The sequence below is a fragment of the Amphibalanus amphitrite genome, unplaced genomic scaffold (assembly GCF_019059575.1).
Source record: "Amphibalanus amphitrite isolate SeventyFive unplaced genomic scaffold, NRLGWU_Aamphi_draft 000144F_arrow, whole genome shotgun sequence".
Classification (NCBI taxonomy): domain Eukaryota; kingdom Metazoa; phylum Arthropoda; class Thecostraca; order Balanomorpha; family Balanidae; genus Amphibalanus; species Amphibalanus amphitrite.
This window is the reverse complement of record NW_024881639.1, coordinates 623,638-647,723: the sequence shown is the minus strand read 5'-3', so window position 1 is coordinate 647,723 and position 24,086 is coordinate 623,638. Positions and strand designations below refer to the sequence as shown.

Here is a 24,086-nt window from a genome sequence, read left to right as displayed (position 1 = left end):
GACGGCTGCTTCACTTTAAGAGGCGGCATTATCATTTCGGAGGGCAGCAGCCTCACTATGAATGACGGCACCTAGCCTGCATGTGCGTGCTGCATCCTAGAGGGGGCGGCAACTGGGTCGGCAAACGGCTGTCACTGGGTCGGCATTCTCCGTGACTGGGTCGGCAATTGCCGACCCAGTTAACATGTTAAAATACGCCCTGATTCATGCGAATTGTACAAGGAGACTAACGCGAAACGGGAGCCATTTCACCCGCTAAAGTGCCCACTCTAAAATGTATACTATCTACTAGGTGATTCTAGTTGTATTCTAATCTGGCATCTGTTTATACTCTCCTCGCGCCGGCCACCGTGACCTCGAAGCTCCGCCCGATGTAAACAATAGGACATGGAGGATGGGTGAGTGAGTGCCGGCGGTCAGTCGTTGGGGAGTCGTGGTGGTGGGAGTATGCTGCTGGTATCATTTTGAAAGTTGGTCTTCTAAGACATGTTATCGTGGTTGCAGTAGATGCTAGCGAACTGCCTGTAATCAGATACCGGTCTGGCGAACATATGCGTCATTTTTGTCTCATGTAGTATTTCTAGCATTTCGCTAAGTCGTTTAATCTGAAATGCAAAATAATCTAACAAACGCATCTGGAAGGGTAAGCATTTCAATCCTTTGGTGATAAAAGCATGCGGTTCAGGTTGGAATAGCCAGTCAGTGCACCGTAACATGGTTGAAACAGGATGTCTTCTGTTGCGACTTGCAGGTACCTACCTAGTCCGAGTTTGCCATTTTTATTTCATCAATATTCAAGTGATATCCTCATTCAGCTGAGACTGATTCTAAACTAAGGGTGAAGTAGCAAAGTTTCTCCTTGTAGCATCAGCATCAGTGTGTTACTGAACTCTTAGTATTGATCAATTGAGATGTTAAGATTGTTTGGAAAAAGAATCTTTTGGATATTAGGTATGAGTTTTTGATTTTATACTTTTATAGATTTTTCTTACTCATAGGTACTAATTTATTATTAATAGACATATATTTTTCATGCAAATGGCTGTAGGGCTAGGAGAAAAATATATAACTTACCTACAGTTTGTACTGTCAAAAACCTCAACATATTCAGGTCATTGTCATGGGTTGGAGTCTTGTCACCTAGGTACCAGTCTGAGTCTTTGTTGGAAATTATTTTGACATGCTGTGCTTTAGCCACTTGATGATTAGTCTCTTCTTTTTCAAGCATCTTTCAAACTAAATTTGACTGAGTGGCCTACTGCTAGTTGAGTTTTCATGCAGTACTGAAGCAGGACATTTGGTATGGAGCTTCTAAGGATATCGTAAAGTAGGGAGAGTTGCTGGTTTCCCTAGCACTTCTATGGATTCAAGGTTATAAGAATCTCTGGTTTCCATTCGGAATGTACAGCCACAGTGGCTAAAGAGATCAACAGGGTGGTTACAGGTGATTGTTAGATATTTTGCAGAATATGATTGGATGAGCTTGCAATGGCCTGCATGCACCAGTGAGATTGCTTTGCCCTGGGTGTCCTGGACAGGCAATTTCGACCCTTAGTAGCATGGTGCTGGTGTAAATCACCCTGGTGTTCAGGCAGTACTTGAGCTGGGGGCTTCCAGCTGTTGTTTATTGCTGTAGATGAGGGGGAAAGGATACCCCAAATTTTGATTCTATGTCTTCTGGGAATAATTCTGATTATTGGGGAAGCCCCAGGTTTAACCTTGGGGAAGGTGCTTTCTAACTTGATCCTCATCATGTGAGTGGTTGCTGAAATGAGAAAAATACCAGGTGAAAAATCTTCCTTCAAGGACCCTGGTGTTTGCTTGCTCGAAATTGATATAAGCTGAAAGAACTATTCTTACCTATCACTGTAAAAAATGGCATGAAAGACACAGTGGCCTAATCTTTCCTGAGAATGTAGTGCTGCCCAAAGCGAACTGCCATTTAGGGTGGTGCTCTAATATTGGTGGCTCAGTGACCTAGCCTGGGCACTCAGGGCAGTGACCTGCCCCGGCCGCGCAGTGACCTAACGCCGGCGGCGCAGTGACGTTCCCCCGTGCCGCAGATGGAGAACCCGTACCTGACCACGCCGGCGCTGCTGGGCCTGTCGCAGCACACGGCCGGATTCTCGGAGGCCCTGAGAATGTCCCGCACCTTCGCCCCTCAGGTGAGAACTCAGGAGTGCAAGGGGCGTCGGAGAGTTAACGCTGAGAATGCCTCGCATTTTTGCCTCTCAGGTGTAGGAGTGCAGTCTAGTGCGCTCCAGGGCGTATTTTAACATGTTAACTGGGTCGGCAATTGCCGACCCAGTCACGGAGAATGCCGACCCAGTGACAGCCGTTTGCCGACCCAGTTGCCGCCCCCTCTAGGATGCAGCACGCACATGCAGGCTAGGTGCCGTCATTCATAGTGAGGCTGCTGCCCTCCGAAATGATAATGCCGCCTCTTAAAGTGAAGCAGCCGTCTATAGAAAGTGATGATCCCGCAACTCAATGTGACAGTGCCGCCCCTAAATATGTTAGTAGCCCCACTCAATGTAATGGTGCCGCCCTTCTAAGCATCTGTGGAGCCCCTCAATGTGATGATACCGCCCCTCAAGAAGATGATGCCGCCCCTTTCAGTATCGGTGGCGCCCCTCAATGTGATGGTGCCGCCCTCAAAGTGCCGTTGGCGCCCCTGAATGTGATGGTGCTGCCCGCCAACGAGTCGGTGGCGCCCCTCAAAATGATGCTGCCGCCCCTTAAAGTGTTGGCGCCGCCCCTCAAGCAGATGATGCCGCCCCTCCAGAAGATGATGCCGCCCCTCAAGAAGATGATGCCGCCCCTCAAGAAGATGATGCCGCTCCTGAATGTGATGGTGCTGCCCGCCAACGAGTCGGTGGCGCCCCTCAAAATGATGCTGCCGCCCCTAAAAGTGTTAGTGCCGCCCCTTTATAGTGTCAGTGACGCTCTTCGAAGTGTCAGAGGAACCCACCAATATAATGGTGCCGCCCCTCTAGGTATCCACATAGCCCCTCATTGTGATGGAGCTGCCCCTCAAGCAGATGATGCCGCCCCTCAAGAAGATGATGCCGCCCCTTTCAGTATCGGTGGCGCCCCTCAATGTGATGGTGCCTCCCTCAAAGTGCCAGTGGCGCCCCTAAATGTGATGGTGTCTCCTGTCAACGAGTCGTTGGCGCCCCTCAAAATGATGCTGCCGCCCCTAAAAGTGCTGGTGCCACCCCTGACAGTGTCTGTGGCGCCCTTCAAAGTTTTGGAGGAACTCATCAATACAATGTTGCCGCCCTCTTACTTTCTATAGCACCCCTCCATATACATAATGGTGCCGCTTCTCAAACCATCCGTGGCGCCCCTCAAAGTGATGGTGCCGCCCCTTACAGTGTCGGTGGTGTCTCCTCAAAAGTCAAGGTGCCGCCCCTCAAAGAAATGCTGGTGTCCCTCGAAGTGTCGGAGGCGCTCCTCAATGTCATGTTGCCGCCCCTCAAAACTTCCGTAACGCCCCTCCACGTCATGGTGCCGCCCCCAATGTGCTCACGGCGCCCTTAAATGTGATAGTAACGCCGGTCAAAGTGCTCCTGGCAGTGTCGGTGGCGCCCCTTATAATGTCGGTGGCGCCCCGAACAATATCGGTGGTGCCCCTCAAAGTGATGATGTCACCCTCAAACAAACGGTGGCGCCCTTCGAAGTGTCGGAGTCCCTAAATAACTATCATACCTATTGCCGTCCATTAACGATCTGTAGCGCCCCTCCATATGATGGAGCCGCCCCTTAAAGTATCCGCGGCGTTCCTTAAAGTTACAGTGCCGCCCCTTACAATGTGGGTGGCGTCCTCAAAATAAAAGTGATGTTGCCCCCCCCCCCGAGTAATGGTGGCATCTCTTCTTTAAGTATCGGAGGCGCTCCTCATTGTCATTTTGCCCCACATCACTGCTCACATGGCGCCCTTCAATGTAATGGTGCCACCCCTCAACGCTCAACGAGATAATTGCGCTCCTCACAGTGTCGACGGTGCCCCTCAAAGTGGTTAAAGTGCCCTAAAAAAAATTGGTGACGCGTCTCGAAATGATGTTGTCGTCCCTTAGCATATCTGCTGCGCCCCCAAAATGATAGTGCCTTCCCTTAACCCTCGCCCGCACATGGGGGGGGGGGTTGCCACCCCCCCAGGTAGTCTTTCTGCTCTGCACTAAACATTTTTAGAGCTAGAAGGCTGATTTTTTCGTATAGCTGCTCCTCTATCCTTTCTTGAGGTCCACTGAAAATTTCAAGTTTCTGTGATTTTTGGTTTCGGAGATATGACCTTGTTTTTCAGGTCATGTCATGACCCAAATGGCCAATTCTCAACATCTTGCGTTTGCCATGGGCCTTGTGAGCTTTTGACACCTTGATTTCGGTCTTTTTTGCCAGTCTTACCTCCCACCTATCATGGAACATGTTGTTCGACGAGGTACAGGTGTCAAGGTCAGGGTCAAGGTCAACCTAGGTCATCTAAGATAATTGCGTTTTAGGCAAGCTGAATTTACTTCTTGTGATTTTTTTTTTTGACTGCATTTTTGGTAAAAGCTTCTCAGATCATGATTTCGTGTAATATGGACACAAAAACAATCGGTGCACACATCAGTATACACACAGACACACACAGACATACAAACACATATAATTGACCTTGACCTAACTTGACCTGAAATGACCTCAGCAGCAAAAATCTGGTCGGGTAGTGTGACAAAGAGGTTCTAGCTGGCTTGGCACCAGAAAACAGCATCGTCATCGGTATATGATAAGCAGCGCACTTGATATCCAGCGGTGACCCAAAACAGCAACATTTTTTAGTTTGACCTGACCTGGAAGATCAATGACTGACCTGAGAAGGTAAAACTGGGTATCATTGGATTCGTCTCTTCCCAAAGAATCTTTTTGGTCTTTACCGCTAAACTCTATCTCCAACAGGAACGAAATGGCGAGGGGGGGGGGTGGCAACCACCCCCATGTGCGTTCTAGGATGGGAAAATGGCATGTGCGGGCGAGGGTATATAGGGCCTTGGGCGAGGGTTAACCGACGCCGGGCTGAGGCTGTTTGAACCCCCCGCCCGACCCCTATAACTTGGCTACTGGGCCACTTAGCGACACGCGGTAAGCGGCATTCGAAAAAGTGTCAAAAACTACTTGGGTTAGTTGGTTAACCGTACTTTGGTTAGGTCAAGTCAAATGTCAAATATCAGGTAACCAGAGGTCATCAAAGGTGAAATGTGGGTGAAATGTTGTCTGTTTCAACATTTATTGACAAACTGGCGCATAACTCGGGGAAGAACAGAACTACAGCACCGCGAAAAAGCGCATTCGATAGCTCTTCAACATTCCTATAAAGTCATCAGACTTGACCTAACATCAACGGCTTAACCTCCAGAGCACAACTTGTTTAACCCGTGCCGAGCCGGGGAGGGTTCGAGGGGACAGTGGACCCCCTCCGCCCCTCTACTGAGCTGTTTTAATGAGGAACCTTTCTACTGTAATAATTATTGACTCACGAAAGTTATGACATTGTTTTTTTTTTAGTACTGTGCTCCTCTCGTCGAGATGCGTCGAATGAACTATTATTTGACATTCAAATGTCATTTGGGAAATTAGCGCTCAGGTCCAGGGTATGACCTGACTGGTAAAGGTCATGTTGCATATCAGTCGATTTGTATCGCCAAACTGAAATCATCTAAGGTGTTTTCATCGCTCAGGCATATCGCATGTCTCTATCAGAAGTTATTGAAAAAAAAAACTGCTGGAGGCCTTCCATGACCTGACATTATCCTCAAGGACATAACGAGGGGTCGTGGGTGGCAATTTTCCGATTAAGTGTGTCATTTTTAATTGTTTTCTTATGTTATGTTTAAATTCGTTAACTTTGACATTTGTCTACCTATAAAAAGAGGCACATGCCCTGATTTCCTCCCATTTCATTATACCTAATGAAAGGGTCGCAAAATTGTCCTTACCTTTGGTCAGGTCAAAGACATCGCAATTTCGAGACTTACATTTTATATATACAGTTACACACTGTTTGTCTTATCAATCGCTGAAGTTATAAAGGGATCGTTCAGTCGGTATATCTATGGTGAGCATTTGCCTGTTCCGCACCGGACTCCCCGCATTGTCTTCGCTTGCAGGGGCGTCGCCGACGGGGGGGTCGGGGGGGTCGTGACCCCCCCACTCGTGAAAACTGGGGGTGTCGACCCCCCCACTTTTTGCGATGCTGAGTATATGCTTTTTTAGCTTTTATGTCAGTGAAGCAGGAGTCAGCAACACCAACAAATACATCAGATTCAAAATCACTTCAAGAGCTCCCTAAAGCCAATTAGCCAATTACCTAAAGGTCAGTTAGCTGTGGGCGGGGAACACCAGCACAACAATGTTTTTAAGTAGCCCCCATCCTAGTACCTTTTTATCCCTCAAAGGATTGGACGCGCCAAAACTGCCCCGAGCGTTCGTCTGATCGTTTTAAAAAAATGGTCGCAGTCGATTCGTCGGATCAGTACCTAACTACAAAACTACAAACTAGCCTCAGCCCCATGGCTACCGTCACAACTAGCTGTACAGTGCACATGTAGGGGAAAGAGAGTCAGATGGAACCGTCTCGGGCTTTCGCAAAGAAGTCGCGCAAAAAGGAGCCGATTGCAACTTCCGGTGCGCTCGAGTTAAATCACCTACTTAAAATAAATCGATATCCCTGATTCAAATAAAGATGACCTTAGTTCACTTTTTCATAACGTGCTTTTAATTGATAGGGTAGTTTTTGGAGCTGATTTTGAACTTAGCGCCCATCTGAACATTTAAGAAGTAGTTGTGTTGCTTATTCATAAAACATGCTAGGAAGCAATCGGTGGTGGTCATCCACTATTAGGTACTGGTCGATCTGACCTGACCTGATCTACCCCAAATGCATGGAGTCATCATCTTCGTTCAAAACTAAGATAACATTCGTAATCAGAACCTCGAAAAACCATCACAACTTACATTCGTTAAGTTCTAGCAGGTCCCGAGTTTCTCTACTTATTGGCGATGACCTGAGTCCTGAGATGACCCGAAAACTTGTAAATGGGTATCATCGGCTTTCTCTCGTCACGGGCAGCATGCTCTTTTATCCGCAAACCTGTAGATCGATCAGGGGTCGAAAGCATGCCTCAGCGTTAGTTTAGTATACGTTATACGTTAGCGACTGGGAAACCACCAATAGAAGGGCTACAGTGAAGCAGAAAACTATTCGATAGCTCTTTTAACGCTCTTTCGCTAGCTTCGCGTTAGATTTCATCTCAGGTCTATGTTTGGCCCATAAGAAGGCAAACAGCTAACTGGACAGATTCTGTCGAAACATCTGCTTTGCAATAACTTTCGATTCCGTGAATTTGTATGGTATGTACAGCCCTCTGCAAACTGCGTGGTAGGTATTCTTTTTTCGACAAAAACGAGCATAACGCGAATACTATGCTATTGGTCATTCGGAAATCGTGACAGCAAGACGCGCGAGACTCCGCACCTTAAATTGACATCATCGCCGTATTCATTTTCCATCTAGTTCGGCAACAAAACCCAAAAGTTTATATTTGCCCCCAAAACAAACTTTTGCATTTTGTTGCCACACAAGGCGTTTACCTTGTTAAGTGATAGACCTAATCGAAGGAGTGGAGCATGGCGCATCTATTTGCAGTGAGTTCTGACCGACTGATAGCATAGCCTTTGAGTTATTATCGGTTTTGTCGAATAAAGAATACCTACCACGCAGTCTGCTGAGGGCTGTACATATGTTGTCTTGTCACCACCGTCTTGATCTCTTTGAGACGCGTCACATGAGTTAAAATTTGACCATTCAGAATTAACGTTAAAACGACCTCAGGTCAACGTTATGTCCTGATCGAAAAAGGACCTCCTGCTGCATATGAATGGATCCGTGTTGTTGAGCTGAACAGTGAACACCTTCCAGGTGCTGTCATCGCTCTACCGCGTCTTCGTCAAAAGTTGTAGGAAAAAATGCTGGTGGCCATCGATGGACATTTCCACTAATGACCTTTCGAGTCATCACTCGCCATAAGTTGCACCCTGTCCCTGGCAATGATGAGCTGATTTGTCATGGCTCCAAAGGTATTTTGCGTTTCTGTCGAACTTTTTCAAAGCAGGAGGCATTCGTGCTTTTTCTAATTTCTCATTATTTTCTAATGATGAGGTCACGTATTTGACCTGCCTTCAGATCATAGATGTAAATCCTCAGTTAGAATCATGAATTGCTGACACGTATAACCCCATACATTAGGTACCTATACAGTATACAGTGTACCAAATTTCGAAGTTATGGGAGAAAAGCTACAAGAATGGCGAGAGGGGAAAGTTTTTATAGAGGTATACCGTATAACTGAACTTGACATGGCGACGTGACCTTAAGTGACCAGTGATAATTTTTACGCAAGTGATGTATAGGTAGGTATACCTACCTAATAGGTTATACCAAATTTGGCGGCGCTGCGCGCCGATTTTTTACACACGCACACACACACACATACGCACGCACAAAACTGGGAAGTGTGGCAAAAAAAACACCCCTACCCATCGGGTGAAGACTAGAAACCCGACCCCCCCACTCAAAAATCCGTGGCGACGCCCCTGTTCGCTTGCGTTTTGTCCGCCGGCCGAGCCGGAGAGAAGTTACCGAGTGAAGGTCATTCAAATTTCAAAAACTCAATGACAATGTCACTGGGGTCACGAAAATGTTTGAGTAGTTAGGTATAACATTCATTTACTTGGTGGGGGGGGGGGGGGGGGGAGGGATGAACGTATCGTTGCAATACGCTGTACATTACGCGAGTAATTAACAAATAAAAAATGTACGAGTTCATCCTTACTCCACCCGCTCTCCCTCTCCATAAAAAAGAGAGTTAATTGTGTTGCATTTTATTTATACCTATGCAGAAAAATAGAGGCGTCAAAGGATATGGCCGAATATCAGCGACCCTTGCCGTGTAAGCAATTGGGTATGACAAGTGGGGGTAATGGCCCCGTCCAGCGCCCATAAAGTGGGCACCACTCGTGCGACCTGCTGACCACTGTTCTAGATAGAGCCATAAAACACCGTGAATATTTTAAGCTGACGATACGGATCGACTGGTATGCAACATGTTTTATTTCTGGTGAGGTCATGAACTTGACCTCAGTTAGAATTCTAAAATTATTTTTTGTAGTCAAATTATAGTTCATTTATCGCATTATGATGAGAGAAATACTATATCCCGGAAAAATAAACGTAATACCGCTGAGCTTAGGTTGAATCTGAAATCATTACTTAGAAAGATTTATAAAAGAACCGTCGAACATGACTTTTTTGGTCATTAAATATCAGTAGGTATGCCGCCCCCCTCAGATGCCAAGTGCCGCCCCTATGAGTGCAAAATGCCGCCCCTAATTGTGATTGCCGACCCAGTGAAGATCCCTTATAATACGCCCTGGTGCGCTCGAAGAAGTGATGCGTTGACGTGCACGCCCGAAGATTAGCCGGTCTTTTGTACTACATTATCCGTATGCTGTGTGGTTTTGCCCAGCCATCCTACATCGCGTAAAAAAAGTGGAGAATGAGAGTCCCCGGCAGGCGGCTGGCAGTAATGAGTAGGAGCGTCCCCCCCCCCCCAGGAGACTGACCCTGCCCCTCCACCCCGGCAGGCGGCTGACAGCAAGGAGTACGGCGGCGGCGCGTTCGGCGGCGGCCCGCTGGCGCTGCGCTCCTCGTTCGACTTTCCCTCGCTGTCCGGTCCTCTGTTCCTGGGCTCGCCGTTCCTGCCGGCCGGCATGGACCCGCGCCTGCCGTTCGCCGGCTCGGCCTTCCACCCGGTGACCTCTGCAGCCGCCGCGGCCGCCGCCGCCGCAGCCGCAGCCGCGCCGTTCGACAGGAAGTTCTTTTCGCCGGCGAAACGGGACCCGAAGCCGGAGCCGACGGGCGAGTACGGCGAGGTGTCGTCGACGGCGACGGCGGCGCGCCGGCCGGCCGACGACGAGGAGCGTGCCAGCACGGCGTCGGACCGCTCCAGCCCCGAGGAGGCCAGGGCCAGGAGTGAGTACCGCGGCATCCGGAGGGATGGGTCAGCAGAGCCTAGAGGGGGACGGGGCCCGTCCTTGGCTGGGTGGGTGTGTTCGGTGGGTGTCTGCTGTGTGCTCGTTGAAGGTGATGCCTGCTTGCAACGGTTTTGCGTGACTGGCCAGTGGTCAGCGTTTATGTGCTGTATGTGTGTCGTGTCCCTGTGCCATAAATGGGGCTGGCTATGCGTGGACGAGCTGCATGGGTCAGGCGACCTCCATCCGGCATTCGACCATGACCAGCCTACCGTCAATGTCTCCTGGACTGTCGTGGGTCTGGCGATTGCCCACCGACATTGGGAAGCAGCGGCGTTTCTGGCCACGGTTCGGGTGGACAGCGGATTCGCGACTCGGGTGGGCAACAGATTAGTCAGCTGGATCGCGAGAGGCCAGGCTGCGATCCGCCCGACTTACAAGTCAGACGGGACGCGACGGAATTTAACTTTATTGCGTGATATTTTAAGGTACCTACGTTCTTTTCGGTAGTTGAACGCAACTGCATTTCAAGCGGCGGTAGCTGGCTCATTACCAATTTTATGTGATTATCATCGTTTTAAGGACACCATTAGCTGATGAGCCATTGCCAAATCTGCATTTTTATTTCACTTATTGGCCATTTCGTACGTTTTATGAATAATTGAACCGCTAAACTACTTTTCAAGCTCAAAACCTTCCCTGCGAATCAAACAGCAATACCACGATTTTTTTTTGTGAATTCCCAATTGTCATCATAGTAATTGAAATAGAAGAAAGCAGTAAGCTTTTCATCAGTGAAATTCTGCTACGGAAAAGTGTGCAAGCTACATCGCACATTTAGTTAGCGATGTTTCGGTCATGTAGCTCTGTTATCGGTCACCACCACCACCAACAAACTGCCCCCGTCGCCAGTGTGCCTTGTCCGCCCGTTTGTGGGCCTCTGGCCGGCGGGGCTCACGGGGCAGTTTCCAGTGGGTGCTGGTCAATGGGTCTCGGCGGGCTTGGGACCCGCTGCCTCCGAGACGGACCGAGAGGTCGAGTCTTCTGGTCCCGGAGTCAATACTGAGCAGCCTTCCTGGAATCTAGTCTGTCAGTCGCTAGCCAGCCCTCACAATGTCTCGCTCGGGACCGCTCGGGAGACGACCAAGGACTGCCACCGGGGCACCTTGAGCTCCGGCGGGTGCGTGGTGTAATGGGTCGTGCTTGTGCGTCCTGGTACGCTCCTCGAGGTCCCATCCGTGTGATGGATCTCCCGCTGAGCTCTGCTGGCTGAACTGCGGTATCCTGTCGAATGGTCAGTCTAGGTTCTACCCTATGTCTTTCTTACTACAGTTACCTGTCTCTCACAGTTCCTGTCATTTGGTGTAGCATTCCTTCAGTTGCCGACCACATTCCGCTGCTCTGTCAAGAACCATCTCCATTCAATCAGCCGCCGGCAATGCAGCCCTGAGCCGACATTTCGGGTGATAGCATTCGCCGTTAGCGGCTCTCAGCCGGTGCTAGTCCGTTGTCAGGCGCTGTCCCCAACCGTCAGCTAGCCTGCTATCCGTAACTCAGCCCGTCAGTATACAATTGATCGTTGGGTGCCCTGTGATTATCAGTCTTTCAGGTTCTGTCAGTTTGTCAGGCTCTGCACCAGCTCGTCATCCCATACCAACCTTCATCAGCTCGTCATCCCACATCAGCCCGTCGGCCTCCAGTCCCTGTCCGCCTCCATCGGCCCAGTCCGCCTCCATCGGCCTCCGTCAGCCTCCGTCCGTCTCTGTGGGCCTCCGTCTGCCTCTGTGGGCCTGTCACTGTCTGGCCGGGTGGCGCCCGCATCTCTAATACGGCACGGCGGGGGCGGTAATTGGCGCTGTCCACGCGCCGCGCCCGCCGCCGACGATGAATACCGCGCCGCGTTCGACACGGCCGTCATCGGCGCCGGCGCCGGCCCGGGCGTCCCGGCGGACCCGGGAGGCGCCCCGCCACACGGCCAATTATCGCCGCGCACCACAAAAAGGCGGCGCGCGCCGATAGCGCTGCGCTAAGCCGCCGACGCGCTAACGACTGGCGGCTTTCAGCGGCGTGAATCGGCCGGCTTTGCGGCCGGTGTCATCGCGCGATCGGCCGCGCCGGACGGCTCACCGGGATCACGGGCCGCCGAGCCGGCGGCGCCGCGCGACCCGGCTCCCCAGCGGCGATATAGTCCGGCGGCCAGACGCTATCGCGCATTACCATACTAATGGGCCGGCGGCGGTCCGCGCCGCGCCGGCCGGCCGCCGTAAACTGCGTCGGCACCGACAGGCCGCCGTCGGCCACGCGCCGCGCTGAGCCGCACGGGGAGCGCCGCCGCCGACGCGGGGTTATCTGCGACCCCGGCTGGTCGGGCCGGGTCCCGCCCCGCACACGGGACCTCCGCAGGCTGGCTCAGGCAGTGGTGCGAGTGATAGGTGTGAGGGGGAAGTGACTCGGGGCTCCAGTAGGCAATGACTGCGACACAATGCGCAGTCGAATGATTTTTGTTGGACCAGCCAATTGCATTGCAGACACTTTGAATCACGAGTACTTTCCCAAAGTTATACATTAAAATGACTTCACTCGACATTTCCGCTTTCATGTTGTCAACATTCTAGCAGTTAACCTTGCTGTTGACTATGCGATGGTAAGGAACACTGTTGACCATTTTAACTAGTAGGTACCGGGTGTTCACTAAAAAATGGGACAAATTTGTTTCGTGTGTATTTCGTGAAAAAATCACGCCAGTGAAACAAGTTCAGCACCACTACATTATCCTTCTTCTCCTCTTTCGAACTCTACAGCTCTCGAAGGCCTGTGTTCCCCTTGTCTGCCACAAAGCGGATCTTTGTCCGCGTGCGCCTCCATAGCTTTTGGCACGTGTCCGCCGTAATGGCAGCCATTTGGCGGCGGATTCGCTTGGTCAGCTGTTTCTTGGTCTCTGCTTCATAACCACCAGCGTACACACGTGACTTCAGGAGAGCCCAAAGTCGTTCGATGGGGCGGATTTGTGGTGCCGCTGGTGGGTTATCCTCCTTAGCCACAACAGGTATTTTCAGCTCTTCGAGGGTGGCAAGGACGTCCTTCTGGTAGTGCGCCGGAGCGAGATCTGGCCAGAAAATAACCTTTTTACCACGGTAGTTGGCATCTACAAACTCCTTGAGCCTCGGTAGGCATTGGGTGCGGTAGACGTAGGCGTTCATTGCGCCACTCTCCATGATGAAGGGCTTGCTCAGCCCGTGTTCAGAAAAGGCCACCCAAACCATGACTTTTGGCGTGAACTTCTCCACTGTGGCGAACCGCACACCATCCCCGGCTCCAGATGCATCATCTGTATAAAATCCAACATTTCCCGGCTGACTGTGACCTTTCATAGGGAAATATGACTCATCGTCCATGATAATTTGAGTTTTGTTGGTGGGCTTCATAGCGCTCCTTCGAAGCTTGCCACACCTGGTCTTCTGCTTTATTTTTTGGTCCTCTGTGGCCGCCGGAACACGCTTTCGACGTCTGTAGCGTAACTTCGTCTTAGTGCTAAGTATTTTGCTGATGTAGCTGAGGCTTACACCAAACTTCCGTGCAGCCTTTCGCTGTGAGGCGCCGATGTGTTCCTTCATGTACCTTTGTAGGTTTAAGATCTCTTTTGGGGTCATTTTTTTCGCCTTCCGACCACTTCCCGGCTTCCTGCTAAGGGAGTCCCCTGTATCAAGCTTTTCCATGACGCGATACAGTGTTGTTTTCGAAATTCCCATCTTTTGGAAGTGTTTGTAAGTAAATGACTTCCCTTTGGACCAGTGCTCTTTATAAAAGGTGCCAATGAGCTCCCTTCGCTGTCTGCCTGTTAACCCGTCCATTTTGTCTGGGGGCTGATCAAAAATGAATTCAAGCGCGGTCATGTGTTAAAAATGTTGTATTTTCCACGTGCACTAAAATGCAGTAATCTATCCAGACGCACTTTCAACTGACAGCGCACAGAATATTGTCCCATTTTTTAGTGAACACCCTATATATTCGTTGATAGCCAAGCTATCAAAGCTAAAGCCAAGAAACCATGCCGTATTATATCGTCTTCAGATTTCATACCTGATGCGATTGCCTTTCTGTTCAGTTACGAACTGCGCCAGGCCGTTATCTTTGCTCTCCGACGGATTATGGTTACGGTTATGCGGCCTCCGACCCGCCCATTTCTGCCGTCAGAGCGCGCCTCTCGATCACGGCGCGATGCTCCGGTATCGCCCCGTCAACTGTGTATCCGTGGCCCTCGGCGGCCCGTATCTCCCGCGGCCTGTCGCCGAGCCCGATTAAACCGTATCCCGGTGACGGACGATGATGTGTTATTGCGTCGGCCGTCTGCCGGCAGCTGCCGCCGATCGGCCCGCTATGCATACTGCTGTGAATACACGGCTCCGTATATCGGCCACAACGAGCGGCCGGAACGGCACCGAGCAAATTGGCAACGGCGCTCGGATTGTGTCTGAGGAGGAGTTGTGGCACCGCCTGTCAGAACGGGTGTCATAGCGGCGCGATTTATCGCGATTGGCCGCCGCGCCCGCGTATTCGGCCGGCGCGGGGTTGTGCGTGATGGCCGCTCCCCCGGCGCGGACAAAGTGGCCGCCAGTTATTGGCATACCGCTGTCAGTGGCGACCGCCGCCGACCGACGGCCGGGGGCCGATAAATGGATAGCCGACGACAAACGCCGGCCACTCTGAATAACAGCCCCGCTGATGCTCGCTAACATCCTATTCATCCGGTGGATTTGTGACTATAATGTAATGTCATGGCTGGCGGGAAGGGCTTGTGACGGCCGATTCTTTGCATTTAGATATGACGTTATGGCTGCTCTTTATATTTCCTTTTAGATGGAGTGGCTTTGCTGGTGCCGTTTTGATAATCCAGCTATGTATTTGCTGTGCGTAACTGCAGCGAGTATATTTTCTTTTTAAACGCATCCATTCAGCCGTGGCTCTCCTTGCTCGAGGGCTTTATCGCCTTGGCCCCTGCCAGCCGAGCAAGAAATCCTGTAAAAGAATCGGCTTCAGTAATGAGTGAGAATTTAATTAACTGACAACTGTTTCCCGATTTTTTAATGGCCAAGGGGAGGCGCCAGGGAAGTTTTGTCATTTTTGTTGTCGGCGGCTGAGGAGCGACTTCAGCTAATCTGTTCTCGGAAGGAGATTGGGAAGGGTGGCGGAGACAGGTCCAGATAGTTTGCCGGGACTGCTGGCTAGTCGGAGGAGGGCCGAACGATCCCAATTCTGATTGGGGCTAGGGTGAGTTTAGGCGTGGAGGCGCGTCTTCAATCCTCAGTCTCACATTAGTTGATGCCTGGTAGCGGGATGCTAGATAGAGACTTTTATTCTTTTATTTTTTTAGGTCTTTTATTATTGACGTTTTGTTGTTTTCGCCCCAGAGTATATTTGAATGCCATCACCCATTCACATCAGCCTCGGTCCGCTGCCGATCGCCTCCTGTCCGTGTAGGAGCGTCACAAATCGGTGGGATCACCATCAGCAGAGGTCGTCCGAATCTCCTCACATTGGCTGACCCCAGCAGCGCGTCGCTGGCTATGACCGGGCGGCTCTGCAGTTTGCAGGTCAATCGGCTCGGCGGTGGCACGTCGCCCACCACTGCCATAGCTTCATATAAGCCCTGGAGCTGCTTGGGTAGGGCTGGAGCTGGAATTGGAGCTGATCCTGAGATTGGAGGACTTATCGGTGGCGTGACGGCCTGGTTGGGCCAAACCTGCCCTAGACACGGTGACGCTTCACCACCTGCCAGCCGACCGACGCGACGCTGCCGCTCCCACCACGCACACCCGGCCGGCCGGCCTGCGGTTTTATCGACTTTTGATTCGTGTTTGCGTGTCGCTGGCGAATGAAGACCTGTTTGCGCCATCCATTCACATGGAGCGCCTCGTCACATGATAAACTGCGCCTCTGAAGGCGCACTCGGCCCGGCTGTATGGCCCCGCCGCTAATCCCGCGGTGAGGCGACTGATCCGACTGCTCGGTCTCCGCCGCTCTTCAGGCGGTGCTGACTTGGAGACCGGTCGAGACAGCGGGACGGAAAAGTCAGAATTCACAGCAAGCTTACGTTCTGCTCACAGGCAAATGTGTAAGGAGTTTTGGTCATACAGAACGGACTCGGGAGGCTGTTGCGTTGAGTTTATTCAGCGACACTGCCGACACAGTCGATCCCTTCAATCAGTGTCCTCTGAACAGATGGGGTTGAGACCTTTGTGTCCGGTCCCACACTCCACCGTTTCATGGATGGGATGGCTGCGGCTCCGTCGGACCGCAGTCGGTACCGCATTGATCCCGGTCAGCAGATGTGACCGGAGCCGGGCGGCTGGGCGGGTCCGGCGGCCATTGGAGCGACTCTGACCGCGCACCGACGGAGCACCGCCCACCCGCCCCCGCCCCCGCCCGGCGGCCACGCCCCATACCCACTGCATCCGGCGGGGCAGCGGACGGCGCAGGTCGAGCCGCGGCTACCAAATGTCGGCGGAATGAGCCTCGGGCAGACTGGACCCGAATGTGCTCACGGTTCAGTCTTCAAAAGAGGGTCGTTCCTAGTCGAACGGAAATGTGTTTGAATCCAACTGTGAGGAGCGGGTCATCTCACCAAGCTGCTCAATTCATACATCATCCGTCGAATTTCACCAACCGCTGGTCACTAGAGACATGATACCGCCGATCCGTCGAGGCTGATCACTGATCGCAGGGAGACACTGATATGAATGAAGCGAAACTTATTCAGCTTATGGTCAGGGGAGCTATGGTTGGTCATCGGCTAGAGGTCCGAAACGTTTATCCTGCAGGTGAAAGCACACGCTCTTTCCCTTTCACTATAGTCACTTGTACATTTCAAGGCAGTAGTATATAGTATTCGTTTTAATACATGGTGAGCAGAAATAAATGTTTTGGACGTTGTGGTTATGTAGCGGCTTAGCCGTGTTCTGATCTGCGCCGTGTCAGCGTTAGCACAGTGTATGTACAGCCCTCAGCAGACTGTGTGGTAGGTGTTCTTTATTCGACAAAACCGATAATACCTAACTCAAATGCTATGATATCAGTCGGTCGGAACTCACTACAAATAGATGCGCCATGCTCCACTCCTTCGATTGGGTCTATCACTAAACAAAGTATACGCCTTGTGTGGCAACAAAATGCAAAAGTTTGTTTTGGGGGCAAATATGCACTTTTCGGTTTTGTTGCCAAACTGGATGGAAAATGAATACGATGATAATGCCAATCTAGGGTACGGAGTCTCGCGCGTCTTGCTGTTACGATTTCTGAGTGACCGATAGCATAGTATTCGCGTTATTCTCGGTTTTGTCCAAAAAAGAATACCTACCACGCAGTTTGCAGAGGGCTGTACGCTGTCACACCGGACAGTGGTTTTGAGCTGTGTAACCGTTCTATGACCTGTCGGCGGCAGTGGGTCCGTTCCCCGCCGTCTGACTCGGTGGCGGCCCGACCCAGGTCTGACCCGGGTTCCTTCGGTGGCCCGGGTCAGACCGAGGCGGACCGCTCCTTCGGTGGCCCGGGTCAGACCGAGGCTCCTTCGTTGCGGGCGGCCGCCCCCGACCGCTCTTTATCAGCGGTTTCTTGTTAATTGGCACGCGGCCGGCGGCGCGATGCGATCTGGCGGCGGCGGCGGCGGGTGCCGACAGCGGCCGATGGCGTCCGTCGGGGGTGGTCTGGTGCGGCGCGCCCCTGTTTGTTGTATTTCCCGGCGGCGTTATTGGGCGGCCACCGGGCGGTGGCGGCCGGCGCGCCGGGGAGCCGCCCGTCTCAATGACGGCCCCCCGCCGACACCACGCAGAGATATTATTGGTCCATAAACTTATCTTGTTAGGGCGGCGGCCGCCCCGCTGCGGCGCCAGCGCGTGTTTTATTGGTCTGATCCGTCAGCGCGAGACGCGCCGGCCCGGGACAAGCTCCCCGCGGTCGGCGGTCCGGCCGGGCGGTCCGGATCGGTCGGCCCACTGGCACCCTTTCTCGGCGACGAGCCGACTCCGGCCTCTTCCCGTTCTCGGCCACCTCTCCGGCTCGCCCATCCCCCAGTTCCCAGCCCCCCCCCCCCCTCTGACATTGCAGGTGGTCCGAGGGAGGGGCATCCGTCCGGTCCGCGGCACAACTGATTAGCGGCCCGACCAGCCGCCGGCCGCTCCCGGTTTGCTTTGCAATTAGTGCGCTCCAATTTGAGTGGCGGGCACGTGCATGACGCGTGCGGCTGCCGTCGCCCCGCAGCATTTCTGTGAAACGCCGCCGACAGCAAACACATCCAACACCACTTACAGCGGTGATGAGTTTCGGCGTGCGGCACGATAGGGCGGTGGCCGTTTTGGAACCGCGCCGCTCAAACGGTGCCGCTATCGGCGGGGCGCGATCCGGCTCCGGTCACTGCGATGGGTGCCGGACGCTGATTGTTTTAGATAGGCGGCACTCCCGTCTGCCATCTGGACATTGCCAGTAGTCGTATCTGTGCTTATTTCTGTCACATCGTCCCTCGCTCCGTGTGTGCGCTGATGCTGAGCTAAATTTGAACACACACGCTTCTTCAATGTTTACAGCGACAATCTGTTGTTGAAGTATTGCTAATTCTCATTTGCTATGTTTGTTTTTACGGTCAGCGGTTGTCAGATAACTTCACCGAACATCGGATAAGCCAACCAAACCATTTCGAGCCAAAAATTGTTTTGCGTTTTTGACGCTCTTTCCAAGCTGAGGGACTCAGATGTAGGAATGACGAATCATGATACAAATTTAGAACTTTGGTTGAGGTGCCCATTAGGCCATAACAGAGGCAACACTGTATTAGTTTCATTCCATTAAAAAAATGAACATAATCGACTATTGGGATTATCAGTTGCAATAAGAGAATGTACCTACCATCACCTATTTCGTAGTTGGTGACAGTTTAAATCGCTGATAATCATGTACTTGATAACTTCGCGGGATAAACCAGTAATCCTTTTTGCATTATAGCCATTTCTTTCCGCTAATTTCGCACATTGTTTTCCATCTCTTCTCGCGCTGACCTCTCGGTGGTGCTGGAGTCCACTGCGGCAGGCCTCCCGCTCCCGGTTGGCTGGTCGTGCCGCAATGGAATAGATCGGAGGAGGTGCACCGCTCACCGGAGATGGACGGGAGGACAGCTCAGCTCCCGGTGGGTGCTGCCTTGTGCTGTCCCCGCCCCAGCCGGTCGCGCGCCTCCCTCACCCCTATAGTGTGCCCAGAGCTGTCTCGCCGTGTCTTCGCGCCGTCTTGTAGCGTTTTATCCCATTCCGCGTCGTCGACAGGCCGGTATGGAGCCCTTTCCGTGCCATCGAACCGTTGGCTCGCAGGTATTCGCTGCTTCGACGGCGTTCTGATCCGCGGGAATGTCTCCTCGACGCTCTCCCTCCCCCCCCCCCCACCGCTGCTCGTCCCACGCGACTCCGTTTTTAAGCCGGCTCATAAAAGTGTTCTAGCTTGGCTGGAAAATTCTAATCATCGCGTGAAACCATGCTTAAAAAATTGAAATGTGCCGGCGGTGTCGTTTTAATAGTGGGCTCGGGAGCGGTCTGGCTTTGAATCAATTAGTGAGGCTCGTCGAGCCGCGGCTGGTGCCGCGTCTCTTGGTCGGGCGGTGGGCAGAGGCTGAGAAAAAACGGCCCGTCCCGCCGCCGGGCCCACCGCGGCCGCTTACCGGATCAGATGGAAATTGTTCAAGTTGCGAGGAAAATAAAATTTAGATAGGATGTAATTTGATGAGAAGTGGCTGGAACAAAGAAGTTAGGCCGAGTTGAGGCGCTGGGATTGGAGTGGTGACAGCAGAATATGGCCTGTTGACGGGGCGAGACGCCGCCGCCGCCGCCCGTCAGCGATCACATTTATCTTGGTCGCAGGCGTGTTTTTACACTCGTCGGAAAGCTTTCTGTTTTTATCTGAGTGTCGATGGAAATGTGTCGCCGCGGGCTGTTGGCTGAGAGGCGCACAGGGAGGCGCGCGCGGTAAGTTGTATTAATGGCCGGCCGCCGAGCCGAGGTGACGGATGCTACTGACATTCTCCGGCCGTGATCGCTGCGCCACAGATCCTGGCCCAGTGCTGCCTCTGTCCGCCGCGATCTTTTTGTCGAGAGGCGCTCCCCTCTGGAGAGCTACCGAATTCAGCCATGATAGCCGGCGCCGAGCGTTTTACACCCGCCGTTTATGGCCCATAACTGACTACTCAAATGTTAAGAGCTTCAATTTTAACTTGATAATTCGCGGCCGAATATTTATACGCTCTGTAAATCAGTGGGACCGACAATGGCACCGCTGCGGCGCGGAGGAGTTGTGTCGTGGACGCTGCTGCCGCACCACCGCCGGTTTACGAGCCGCGCTGCAGACGCTCTGCTGGTGTCCAGGTTCGGACAGAGGCCGGCCGACACTGGCGCCGTCCCGCTGAGGTGTGAGTCTGGTGCCGGGATGGCTGTATGCAGTACTGGAGTGGGTTTACAGCGTCCTGCTCCGGTCAATGGAGGTGGCTACCTCGGACCATAGGCGACTTGGAGATACGACAATGACAAATGTGCGGGCCGCGCTGAGTCACTCCTGCTCCTCCTCGTTGGACGGAGGCACTGCGTCTTTTTTGGGCCTTGCGATAGTGCACACTGCACATCTTTCTGGATGCCGTGAAAGTGCAGCATCTTTCTCAAGTTTCAACCTGGCGGCGGCATAGCATCTTTGCACAGATCCCGTTGTGCTCAAGTGTGCATTCAGGTGCGCCTTTTATGTGTTCAATAAGAGACCGCAGTTTCAAATCCAACTATTTTCCCCCGTTGCTCCACTATCGGCCTGCCACCCTCCCGCCCGCTGTGGGTCAGACCGCGGCCGTCCCCTCACCCCGCGCCCCGGGGCCAGCCGGCGTCTCCAGGCGGCTCTGCGGTCGACAAGCTGCTGTAATCGACAGCTTTGCGCCGCGCTCTGGCCGGTGATCCGGCAATTTGCATCGGCTCAGCGGCGGCGCGCACCATCTGATCCAATTACAGCGGTGTCGGGACGGAGGCGTTTTATCACGGCGGCTTAGGCGGCGGCCGGGACCCAGGTGCCGTCGGCTCCGGCGGTGATTTGTCCGGATGGAGCAGCAGCGGAGGCGGCGGGGGCCGGCCCGGCACCGATCCGGACGACAGCCATCAGCCATATCAGTTCCCTCGGATTGTCCCCTCTCTGCCGCCGCTGGAGTGGCAGTGTTCGGTGATCAGTGGGAAGGAAAGGGAAGGTGACGAGAGATTTGAGATCGGGCTGGAGCGGCAAAGTGACGCTTTCCCGGATTTATCAAATCATCGCTGTTGAAGCGATATGCGTGAGAAACATGACTCGTTTGTTGTCAGCTGCCAGGCAAACCTGACAGACAGCAAGGGCTGTCTGGTCCTTTGGGAGCCTCGGCTCTCGCCATACTCCTTGGCCGATGTTCCCGGGGAGATCTTGGCGGCCGCCCCATCAGCCGTGTCTGTCGCCGAAGACACACGGACAGTGTACACTTTTGGCTCGTTAGCGTCAGAAACGACGGACCGATGAGCTGTGCCAGCAGCCAGCTGACCGATCGACGCATCATAGAAACCAGTATTTTGATCCTAGCCCGTCGGGCGTCGGAAAGTGTGATGGAATTAGTTAGTGATGTTTAGCTGCAGTGACAAACACATCGCATTTGACGTGTTTTGACGATCTCTAGGCGACCATTTCCACTCCTCGTCATATTGCCTGCTCAGTTTGTCTCTCTGCATTTGTAATGCCTTAGTGTCGCTTTCCTGTGTCTTCTGGCGCCCTGTCCCCTCCTTGCGGCGCTGCCCGTCGGCCACCGTCTGTCTCCTGGCCTGAGGAGTGTTTGATGGAGACGGACGACCCCCGGCCGAGATGAGGTGACCGCCGTGTCCTCTCCGACTCCGCCCCCGGCGTAATGAAGTGTCAGGTGCGGCCGGCGGCCGGAGCCGCCCGCTGCCGGACGCGCTGATGACGCGGGGTCGGTGGACGCCCAAAGTCACCGATAGGTCCTCACCGGAACGAATATTGGGCGGAGCATGGAAGTGTGGTAAGGTAGGGCTTCACCATACCAAATTCGCAATATTTATGCGAAGGAAGTTATCATGAAATGACAATCGCATGAACTGATGGGGATACTGTTTAAAGATCTGCGACAGTGTCTTGGCTGGCCGATTTTTGAGCTCGGCGTAAACGCATAGCCTCCGTTGCATTGAAGACTTAGTTAAATATAAAGTATTGCGAAACTCAAACACTTTCGTACATTGGGGTGCCAACTTTCGGGTTGACATGATTTATATCTGCTCACAACTGGTATAGGTACCTTGAATCATCCAGATATTATTTGTGCTAGCAAACAAGTCCAATCTGGCCTCATGGGTGGATGTTCAATTTGGTTCTTGTCGTGACATGGGTTGTTTGCGTACGTTCCGTGTCATCCCCGCGTTTCAGGGAATATTGTCAGTCTGGATGTTGAGAGCATTGCAAACAGTGTATCGTAATGAACAGGGTCTGCTATCTGGTGTCCCACCTGGCGCCGGTACGTGGAGGATTGATCAATGATCACAGATCACGTACCTACTGGTGGCGTACCCGGCTGGCCGCGGTACCCTGGGGATTGGTCTATGGTTATCGATCAGTAGTTGGGTACCCGGTGGGCCGCGGTACGCCACGGGCGCCGATCATCCCTGGTGGCTGGTCAGCTACACTCACTGGTCGGGGTACAGTCGCTCCCAGCAGTTGCAGCACCCCGCGGATTCCACTGAGTTCCGTCAGGGTACTGGTCCATGGCTGTCCGCTGTCGGCTGTCGGACACGCCCGCCAGTCCGGATGGCGTGTCCGCGCCGGCCGTGTCCGCGCCGGCCCTCTGTGTGTACTGTGTACCGGGCAGCGCGCGGCGCACTGTGATTATGGTGAGCCGGCTGGATAGTGGATACACAGCCGCTGTTGACCGGACGCTGTCATATGCCAGCTCATCAGCGACGCCCCCAGCCTGAAGCAATACACCTATCGGCCGGCGGGCGCGACACAGCCGATTAGGTGGACGTCGCTTTATGACCTGCTCCGCCGGCGGCCAGCGGCAACAGGTGCGGCCGAGTTTGGCCAGCCAGATAGCCGCCAGGTTATTAGTATGTGGCCGGGAGGCCGCACTGACTGCGCGGATAACATCCGGTCTCCGGTGTGATTTGGGCCGACTCTGAATGTTCAGGCACCGCCGTTGGTGGAGGGGGCAATACGCTAGTCCCCGGTCAGTTGGACAGAAAACAACATAAGTCACGAGCTACGAAATTGTTGGTTGCTGTTCTGTTCGTAACTATTTTTTTTTGGACGCCATTTAATTGCGTCCCAGAAAAGCTATTTCTGGCACCTAAAAGCTGACTCGCCCCAAAATTGGTCCTCAGCACCTATTTGGTGGATACCAGCACCAATCATGGAAAATGACCTTAATTAGCTGTTTCTGGCACCTATTCAACGGTACGCCTTACTCTTTTTTCTGAATCTGGCACCTAAATGCTGAGCGTAGCACCAATCTAGGAGAAAAATGAACTGCTGGCTGGTAGAATCATGTTGTTCTGGTATAATGACCCCTGGAGTCTAGCCTAAAGGTTGCCAGTGCAGCTACACTCTAAGACAGCCCCCTAGTGATCTCAGCATTGTGTATGACGTTTAAGTAAGCAAATAATATTGATTTGTTTGAAAAAAACAATGTCATTTAAATATTTAAAAGTATTTACTTCTAATGCTTAAAGGGAAACATTTTTGTGAGTAATTGTCTCGATTTTGACCATTAAAACGGGTATTGTATTTTTTGACGTCATCAAATAGCTCCAAAAAAGAAATGTAATGTTTTCATTCCGTTCAAGGCCGCTGAAGAAACGCGGGATCTTGCGTGGGACATTGTCCGTTGTTTGCCGCGCAGAGTTGTGCCGTGGTTGTGCCTTTTTCATCCGTTTCTTACTTATGTCATATGTGTGCATGAAGCTTTGATTTCGTTTTTGGTTATTGTG

General features: G+C 52.6%; 1 protein-coding gene across 4 annotated transcripts in view; it reads left to right on the top strand.

Annotated features, from left to right (window-relative positions):
* The first annotated feature begins 327 nt into the window (after positions 1-327).
* LOC122382681 (E3 ubiquitin-protein ligase RNF220-like) overlaps positions 328-24,086 on the top strand; it is a 44,743-nt gene continuing 20,984 nt past the window's right edge. Inside the window, exons 1-3 of one of the 4 annotated variants that reach the window (XM_043368341.1) lie at positions 328-398; positions 2,064-2,165; positions 9,685-10,072. In XM_043368341.1, the coding sequence (XP_043224276.1) occupies positions 2,064-2,165; positions 9,685-10,072 (490 nt within the window). In that variant the 5' untranslated portion in view covers positions 328-398. The other 3 variants (XM_043368343.1, XR_006256717.1, XM_043368344.1) reach the window with 3 other exon arrangements.